We start from the raw sequence: 10,223 nt of genomic DNA on the forward strand, positions 1-10,223 counted from the left end.
ACAGATGCTAGAGACCGACCAATCATTTTTATTGAGATAGATGGTATTCCTGGGACGGCATTTATTGATAGTTGCGCAAAGAGCAGCATAGCCTCCTACGAGTTATACTGTAGTCTGAAACGTAAAGAATACCGTTTTCAACAACTGGAAATTGGTTTGACACTGGCGGATGGCATACTGAAAAAGCAAAGGGTACTTGTAACCAAAGTCCCGGTGAAGGTTAATGAACGTACTATAATTACAACATTTATGGTACTACCGGAATCTCGAGACAATCGTACATTGCTTGGGGTTGGATTTATTCAAGATGCTCATATCGTCCTGAACTTACCTCAAAGCACTTGGCATTTCATCGAGAACCCTGAGGAAATTTTTGAACTCTATGAAGAGAGCTTCATTAAATTTAAAAATGACGTAGGACTATCGTCTCTCAGAAACGAAGTCATGATGTCACCTTCTCGTCCAGAAGCAAGTACTACTGAAAATGAATTTGCGAGATGCTACGGACCGTTGATACCAATTAGTTCCACTCCACCTAAAAAGAAACGATGTAGTGAACTCTTTGATGGTTACTCACCTATCATGGATACCCTCTATCAAGACGCCATACGTAATATAGATGAGTATGATGGCTCTGACGTGGATTCAACACTATTTCCTACCTCAGATATAGCATCGGTAGACGTAAAAGAGTTAGAGAGGTTTCTACAGTCTAATGAGGCTGTATTTAGGCCCAACGGACATCCTGCAGTGGGAATCGAGCATACGATAGACACAGGGGATCACAAACCTACTTCGGTCGCACCTTACAGGTTGTCCCCCATGAAGGCTGAACTCTTAAAGAAGGAAGTTAAGGATATGCTAGAAAAAGGTATCATCGAACCATGTTCATCGCCCTGGTCTGCTCCTGTCGTAATGATTACAAAGAAAGATGGCAGCACCCGAGTTTGCATTGACTATCGCCAGCTTAACTCTATTACGACTCCTGACAAATACCCACTACCCAGGATAGATGATTTACTACATAATGCCAAACCAACACCTTATATGAGCACGATTGACCTCCGCTCCGGATATTGGCAGATAAAAGTTAAAGACGAGGACCAGAATAAGACTGCTTTCGTGGTACCCTTTGGGATGTATAAATTCAAAAGAATGCCCTTCGGATTGCGTAATGCGCCTGCTACATTCCAGAGAATGATGGACCAGTTTCGCATATCTCTTAGTCACATTAAGCTCTTGGTTTATCTCGACGATCTTATTATTATGTCACCTACGTTTGAAAATCATTTGAATGATCTCCAGCAGGTCTTTGATAGACTCAAGGAGTATAATCTGACAGCAAACCGAGATAAGTGCAAATTCTGTGTTTCCAAAGTTAAATATTTGGGGCACTATATAGTACCCGATGGTATAATTATGGATCCTGAGAAGGTCAGCGCTATAAGCAACATGCCTTCTCCTCGTAATCTAAAGCACCTTACGACATTTATTCAAATGTGTTCGTGGTATCGAAGGTTTATACCTAACTTCGCACAAATTGCTGAACCCCTGACACAACTTATGAAGAAGAATGTTGAGTGGAAATGGGATGAAAGACAAAAGGTTGCATTCGACACTCTTCGTAAGCTCATGTCCTCTAGTCCGGTCCTCGCTCAAGCCGATGAGACCAAGCCATACACAATCAAAACTGACGCGAGTAATTATGCAATCGGAGCAGTTTTGGTGCAGGGGGAGGGTGAATCAGAGCATCCAGTTGAATACGCGAGCAGACTTCTGACCACTCCGGAGCGGAACTACTCAACTACTGAACGGGAAGCGCTCTCCGTGGTTTGGGCCGTTAACAAGTTTAGAGGCTACATAGAAGGAACTAAGATAACAATCATGACGGATCACCAGGCTCTCAGGTGGCTTATGTCAATAAAGTCACCAACAGGTCGTCTAGCACGGTGGGCTCTACAATTGCAACCCTACGATATAATGATTAAGTATATTAACGGAAAGACAAATGTAGTTGCCGACTCCTTGTCTCGTCCCGTGTGTGAACCTGGAACTGAGGAAAACTGTGGGATATGCACGGTAATCATTGATATGCCGAGGAAAAGTAAACAGGAAACGAGAGAGACACAACATAAAGACGAAGACATAGTAAAGATTGTCAGAGATCTAGAAGGTACTAATGAAGAAAAAGCTCAGTACTGGAGCAAGAAGGGCTACGTGATGAATGATGGGCTACTGTATCGGTACTGCACAGAAACTGATACTGCTAATAGTCAAATAGTTGTACCCAAGCAAGAACAACTAAAAGTCATTGCAACTTATCATGACGATGAAACAGCTGGACATTATGGTTCAGAGAAAACAATCGAGCGTGTGTCACGACGCTACTTCTGGAAGGGAATGAGAGGTCAGATAGATGCTTACGTCCGCAATTGCTTAGAATGCCAGAGATACAAGCCCTTAAACCAGAAACCCACAGGATTGGTGCAAACTACAGCTAGTAATCAACGATTCGAAACAATTGCTTTTGATTTATTTGGTCCATTGCCTCAAACAGCTGAAAATCACCATTGGATATTTATTGTAGAAGACGTGACTACGCGATGGGTGGAACTCTTTGCTCTAGAGCATGCAACGGCGGAAGAATGTGCAAAGATACTATTGAACGAAATCATACTGCGATACGGTACTCCCCGAAGATTTATTAGCGACAATGGTTCCCAATTCGTTAGCAGTGTTATACAACAATTGACATTCTGTCTACGCATACGTCACGGATTCACCCCCGTGTACCATCCTGAAACAAACCCGGTCGAGAGAAGAAACCGCGATTTAAAGACACAACTCGCCATCCTAGTAAAGGATGACCACACATCATGGTCTGTTAAGCTACCCAGCATCCGCTTCGCTATGAATACAGCGAAATCATGTTCCACAGGGTTTACACCTGCATATTTGACATTTGGACGTGAGTTGAGAACTCCTGATGATGTAGAAAATGATCTGCGAGATATAGTGCAAAATGAAAATTTCGTCATGGAAATAACACCAAAACTACTGCTAATGGCTGATACATTAAAGCGAGCTAGGGAAATTCAAGAAATGAAAGAGGAGAAAAGGAAGGAATACATAGATAGGTACAGAAAAGTCTGTCCAAACTATCGAGAAGGGGATTTGGTGCTAGTCGATACTCACACCCTAAGCAAGTCCAGTCAAGGATACAGCTCAAAATTAGCACCAAGGCGCGATGGGCCTTATGTGGTTGCTAGACGTCACGGTCCTAGTTCGTTTCAAATTGTCAATCCGCAAACCAAAGATATAGTGGGGATATATCACGCTTCTGCTCTGCGCCGCTATAAAGCTACAAGTGACGAAGCGTTACCATCGCCTGTCCAACCAATAAGGAGAAGAGGTCGCCCCAAAAAACAAGTAGCTAACACCGAGGCATATGAAACCCACAGGACAAAATTACGTGGCAGGCCTCCAAAGAAAGTGATAGCCTAATTCTCTTTCCTGTCTTCCTCGTCGAGTCGCCTTCGTAGACAGAGGGGGAGACTATAACAAAGAAACTAGCGCCATCTCAAACCCAACCATAGAACTTAGTTAAACCTTTCATCACTAGATGGTGCTTTACGATACGCGACCAAAGCTGAAACGCGCTGGCAAGATTCGCTCACGAATAATGACCTGCTCGGTGTGTTTAAATATTTGTATCGAGTCTTAGGGATCTTAATAGCTGCAAGATAGTGCTTCCACACCTGCTGGGACATTATTTGAAGGCTTTCTAAGAAAATACTCGCTTCTAGATACGAGTGCTACCGGCTACTTCCACCTGGTGGGATAGTCTGCTGGCTCCGTACTTAGAGGTGCATTCGCCTATTTGTTAAGTGTAACCACCCGTATGATGGAAAATAAACCGCATTTGTAAGAGCAATTAGTCTTGTTTTTCCAAAGAGTATCCTCCACCAGACACCACCCCCATTACAAGATTTAAATAAAGTAACCAGCTTGAGAATCAACATCGTTTCTTTTAACAAGTCTATGTTGAAATCGCCACACACCACTATGATAATTATTCTCAAGCAAAATAAAATCTCCGAGAGGGGGGGCGTATACCCCCTATACGCAGACTATCGCTGAAATTCCACACAGGATACTTTACCAGAACGCTCGATAGAGAGAGCCTCATTGTCTTTTATTTTTACGAACTTACTTGACTGGGTAACGTTTTTATATTAAATATATCAAAGCTTTTAAGCCTAATTGGCTTAAAAGTAATACATAAAACATAGTAATACATAAACAAGGCTTAGTAATACATAAACGAGAGTTTTATAACGCTCCAGTATAATCTCGTACACGTAAACCTTGCACCCATTTTGGCATTCAATGACGTTGATTAATTCGATCAATTGAATTTTTAAAAGCGTTTATTTCACTTGGAATGTTTCGTAGTTATTTTGCATCAAATCATGCAAGCTGAATTATACTACCTCTTCGTCTTACAGAGATTAAATTATAAATGTTGGTTAAGCTCCAATGACTATGTATTTATATTCACGGGACTCCACAACCAGTATTTGCTACAGACGAACATAATACCGACAGTTTCTCTTAAAGGGCATGGAATTAAATCAACTACAATACGTTTGTAAAGTATTAAGCTCTAGTTGTAAAAGAACCAGTTGCAACAAATTAATACATTTTCATTCATTCATTCATAGAAGGGTAGACTACGTCTACACTTCGTACCAATATTTAAAAAACAATTAACAGTGAGGATGTGATCTCCTTAATTAATTGCTTAATAATCTGTAATTATATGTATATTTTTATAGAATAGGAAGGCATTGTAAGAAATGTCAACCATCGCTTACATAGCCAATGCGCCACCAACCTTGGGAACTAAGATGTTATGTCCCTTGTGCCTGTAATTACACTGGCTCACTCACCCTTCAAACCGAAACACAACAATATCAAGTATTGCTGTTTTGCGGTAGAATATCTGATGAGTGGGTGGTACCTACCCAGACGAGCTTGCACAAAGCCCTACCACCAGTGAAAACTTTACATGTGAATATTTTACGTATATAGTATATGATATGGAAGAATTCGAACATATTCCCTCTTTCGACCTTACTTAGTTACTTACTTAGTTGCTTAGCGACCGTTTAGGTAAACACTTATTTATCTCATTCTATCATTGTTGATTTGTCATTCGAAAGAAGAAAACAAAACATTGTTTAACAAAGCTGTCTCCAAGCAATGCTTATACGTAATCGCCAAATTACTATCAATAATAATTAATAACCATCGATTCAAAATAAACATTATTGATCAAATTTTCCGAGAATTTATAATAAGTAAATATAATTCTTATTTTAAATCTCTTCTTGGTATCATTTATATTCAGTGTATTGATAATAGTAATCTTTTTATAGTAATGTTACAAGCTAATAGATCTTCAAATCTAAAGTATCATATCCGGTGTAATATAATAAACTTAAGATTCTCATGTACTCGATCCGATTTCGCACGAGTAGAATAAGGGTGTACATGAAACATATATATTGTAGTATAAACATACAAAGAAAAATTCCATTAATAGATCAGAACCGAGCAGAGGTCATATAAATATTCATTTATATTTGCAGCCAACGTTGTATGTAGTTAGATTTTTTTGTAATTGAAGAGTTCTTTCAATTACAAAAAGATACTGGTATAATAATGCAAAAATAATGAAATACGCCTCGGTGTGAGCGAACCACCGGAGCAAATAGTACTACGCTTTAGTCTATATTATTTACTTCCACCTGATATAATTTGTAAACTAAAAACATTTAAATAGTACGTTTTTAATTGTAATATTTTTTTATAATTTAAAACATTAAAACGCACAATTTTTTATGTTAAAAAATTGTGCGGCTGCGCTTTCTTTTGAAATTCGAATTTTCGAACTTTGAACATTAAACTATACACTTTCTTAATTTAAATTAATATCTTAGCGGCCAACTTTTCGGTGGGGAAGTAGCCAACACAAAGATTTCGTATGTACCATGCTTATGAAAAGTTCATTCGCCAAACAGCAATAAGGATTAGTGAGCCAGTGTTAGTACAGCCACAAGGGACACAACATCTTAGTTCCCAAGGTTGGTGGCGGATTGACGATGTAAGCGACGGTTAACATCTTTTACAGATGGCCGCCGATGGATTCGCTCGTCCGCCTGCCTATCCTATAAATAAAGGTCTGTCTCATAATGTACCACTCATACAAAGAAGCCGAAGACAGAACGTAAAAATATAATAATAAATACACGCATGAAAAAATACGCAGGGCGGTGTATTATGCATATATGCCCTTAGCACTTTACTGTATGGTTGAATAGATCGATTGCCGAATGTTTATACCTTATTGATTAAAAAATGCACGGGATAAAATCCTTATATTACCCGTACGAAGCTAGGACGGACGGCTAGGGCGTACATAAAAGTAAATTTACATATATACTTTCTATGCCAATACGCAAGGGAACAAGGTTTTGACAACATGAACAGTAATCATATATTTTTGTTGCACTACCCTTACCTTTCACACATCAAGTCATCAAATTGTTGTGACTTTGATGAAATTGACTTAGTAGATTAAGAGTTATTAACAAAAATAAACGTGAACGGTCATTATCTGCGTAAGTTCAGGAAACTTGTCTAGTCGGTAAATCTTTCGTTTAGAAGTGAGTACTTGTGTTATAACTGTCACATTTATTTCTTATTCTCTCTCGCGACTCATAAGGCTCATAGTGCGGTACTGGGTTTTATGGTTAAGTGATGAACGTAGACCATGAACCAGTCTCCGGGTAATATTCCTCTTTTGTATATGAGATTCGTAAGAGCATCAAAGATTTATCAAGTAGAAATTTAAAATTGCAAATAACAAATTTCCCAATAAAGGCTTAAAGCATTGAATTTAATACGATAGTGAATTCGTAATCATCGTTATCTAATTAAGTTATTCATATGATATACATGGTGTAAAAACAAACGCAACGATTAACAAAACCATTTGCTGAAAGCTGAGCTGAAAATTGTAATCAGACTGATAAAATATAAAACGTAGCCGAGAAAACATTTGGAATTAAAAAAATTACATAAACAAAAAGTTAGGTAGTTTTTTCGACGATTAACTATTGGATAAATTAAATTTATATAAATAAAAGGCACCCTCTGTATAATATAATACAAAATATAAGTACAGTTTCAATATAAGATAAAAATGATTATGAGAAAACGATTATTGAATGATTCGTAGTTATGTAATTTTTACCTCCAGACTTTAAGTCACTTTAAATTGCAAAAAATATTACGAAGAATCTGTAATCTGTTTATCCTCTATTATATACATATAAAGTTATTATAGATATAGTTGTAATCACTGGAGATAACAAAGGTTACGATACGGTATATAAGTATAAGGGAAGTGTGTAAGGGATCATTCGAAACAAAGAAGTGAATTAAAATGGCTCTCGTCTGGTTATTGAGTCTCGCTCTCGTGGGTAAGTGCGATATCTGTCGTACACATCTGTTCTGTCAGAGAATTCGCATATCGGAATGTGATTATTTCTACAACACCATTTCAACTATCAGGTGCATCATCGGCGTTTTTGCAAGCGTACCCTTCCATCGTGCAAGTGGAGACTCTCCAGCCGTGGGGCTATTTTGAGCAGAGCTGCGCCGCGAGCATTCTCAACACCAGAAATGTGCTCTCTGCTGCTTCCTGCTTCACTGCATCGTGAGTACTTCGATGCTTGATTAAAGACTAAATTTTACAACCGTTAGTTATTCAAAACTTATAATTTATAATTCATCTTTTCACTGCTCGTTTCTCTCAGACCATCTTTATATCGTATCCGCGCCGGCGCTGAACGGCGCCACACCGGTGGTATAATCAACTACGTCGAGAGAGTAAATAACTACCCGAGAGGAAACTCTACCGACCTGCCGGCTGGCGACATCTCAGTCGTGAGACTAGCGTCCCCTCTCTCATACAACCCTCTTATACAGAGGACTCCAATTCCGACGCCGCAAACATACATCCCTAATGGCCTAACCCTGGCGCAAGGCGGTTGGGGTCGTGGCAATGTGAGTTAATTGTTTAATATTTTATAATTTCCCTTCTATTCAAACACATTCACTTCGTGTTACGTTTTTGTTTGGAAAACATGTATGAAATTACGTAAATACGTTATTCTCATTGTTACAGTTCTCAAGCTCTCTCAGCGTTTCTCTAGTGAGAACGGTCAGTGGCAATCATTGCGGCATCAACCTACCGACCAACCAGACGACTTTCAACTCCACTGCTAACCTCCTCTGCGGAACTCTTATTAGCGGTTTGAACTCGACCAACACTGACGGCGGCAGTCCTTGGTTCTTCGGCAACATCACAGTGGGCGTCGTTTCCGGACTGGACTACGGAAACACCTCCTGGTCTCACATCGTCGCCACCCCGGTCGCTTCTTTTACCAACTGGATCATCAGAACCGCTGTGTAACATATAACAAGTTATTCGAAGTAATGACCTCTATCCTTGTAACGATGAACAATTTACTAATAAATAATTAATATTGAATTCATTTTTTATTCAAAAACCTAACTTCTAAAAGTCGTAATAGGACCCATAAAATCAATTCTCACCTCATTAAAACGAATACTTATATAATTATTTTACAATGATATAATTAAAAAATAAATAAAAATCGTGTTATGTGAAACAATATGACCTAATTATGAACATTAAATATTTTAATATTTACTTATTATTTAGGATATTTCATAAAACATAGATTTAAGTAATACATATAATTAACAAAAAATACATTGACTGGCCTTACTCAAAGGTCGCTACGATCAATTTTCATAGAGGTTTCACTTAATTATTGTCATTAATAATTAAAAAAAAACCTCTATGCAGATAGTGCACAAGTGTATAAGAAGTTGATTTAAATATTATTATAAAACATTTTACATTTTTTTAATGTACTTAGTTTTTTTTTTTTTTTTATAGAATAGGAAGGCGGACGAGCATATGGGCCACCTGATGGTAAGTGGTCACCAACGCTCTTAGACATTAGCATTGTAAGAAATGTCAACCATCGCTTACATATCCAATGCGCCACCAACCTTGGGAACTAAGATTTTATGTCCCTTGTGCCTGTAATTACACTGGCTCACTCACCCTTCAAACCGGAACACAACAATATCAAGTATTGCTGTTTTGCGGTAGAATATCTGATGAGTGGGTGGTACCTACCCAGACGAGCTTGCACAAAGCCCTACCACCAGTCTAGTGACTGAATGTATTGAAATAAGCCTTTTTTTATATTCGCCGGGAGGGCAAATGACTCTACTCCACCTGATGGTAAGTGGTAGTAGAGTCTAAACGCGACGACGGCCAGTACAGACGGGAAAAACGTTCTGCACTAGCCGCCTTCGCCTTGCCGGCCCGCAAGATGCCTCTTCACGCCTCGTTTGAAGGAACCCGGGTTGTAAGAGGAGGGAAACACGTGAGCTGGTAAGGAATTCCATTTCTTGGAAGTGCGACAAAGAAAGGAGTTGCCAAATTTCTTTGTTCGCAATGGAATTGATGTCACAATTAGGCGGTGACATCGAGAATCAGCTCGCGTGGACTTAAGAAGGAAGGGGGAAGCAGGAATTAGAGAGAATAATTCCTCAGAGCACTCGCCGTGATACAGTCGATAGAAAGCTATCCTTGTAACGATGAAGAATTTATTAATAAACTATTAACTAATAAATAAAATCGTTTTTTTGAGTAATAAATAAAATTAATAATGCTATATAATTAATTACAGTCGTAGTTACATGACGTAATATGGCATAGCAAACTCGATAACAAACAAAGAGCGCTATTGTTAGTAAGAAAATATAATGGCCGTGAAACATAATATAAATGTTATTAAAGAGTAAGTATATACATATATTTCGAGTTTCTTACCATTTTTGTACATCACGCCAGAGTGGTGATGATGTTTCAGGGTTTTTTGCCTTTTTCCAGAATATAACATTCACGAATAACAGAATTTCACTGGCACTTTCACATACAGTTAATTTAACTTCCCGAATATTGAAAAAGAAGCTGCAAAAAACTTACGATTTGAAGGCAATTTTTCCTGTTAACTAATGGTTCACGTCTCCCACTACATAAATATTTT

General features: G+C 38.5%; 1 protein-coding gene across 1 annotated transcript; it reads left to right on the forward strand.

Annotated features, from left to right (window-relative positions):
• The first annotated feature begins 7,513 nt into the window (after window positions 1–7,513).
• On the forward strand, window positions 7,514–8,545 carry LOC126776624 (trypsin, alkaline A-like). The gene is made up of 4 exons (XM_050499275.1): window positions 7,514–7,550; window positions 7,642–7,786; window positions 7,887–8,136; window positions 8,258–8,545. The coding sequence occupies exons 1-4, from the start codon at window positions 7,514–7,516 to the stop codon at window positions 8,543–8,545; spliced, it is 720 nt and encodes a 239-aa protein (XP_050355232.1).
• The last annotated feature ends 1,678 nt before the right edge of the window (window positions 8,546–10,223 follow it).

The sequence above is a fragment of the Nymphalis io genome, chromosome 20 (assembly GCF_905147045.1).
Source record: "Nymphalis io chromosome 20, ilAglIoxx1.1, whole genome shotgun sequence".
NCBI classification, from domain to species: Eukaryota; Metazoa; Arthropoda; class Insecta; order Lepidoptera; family Nymphalidae; genus Nymphalis; species Nymphalis io.

Excerpts from the sequence above, each read along its gene's own strand:
- LOC126776624 (XM_050499275.1), top strand. The coding sequence starts at position 7,514 with ATGGCTCTCGTCTGGTTATTGAGTCTCGCTCTCGTGG. Across the intron at positions 7,787-7,886 it reads GCTTCCTGCTTCACTGCATC|ACCATCTTTATATCGTATCC; the intron begins GTGAGTACTTCG and ends CGTTTCTCTCAG. Across the intron at positions 8,137-8,257 it reads GCGGTTGGGGTCGTGGCAAT|TTCTCAAGCTCTCTCAGCGT; the intron begins GTGAGTTAATTG and ends TCATTGTTACAG.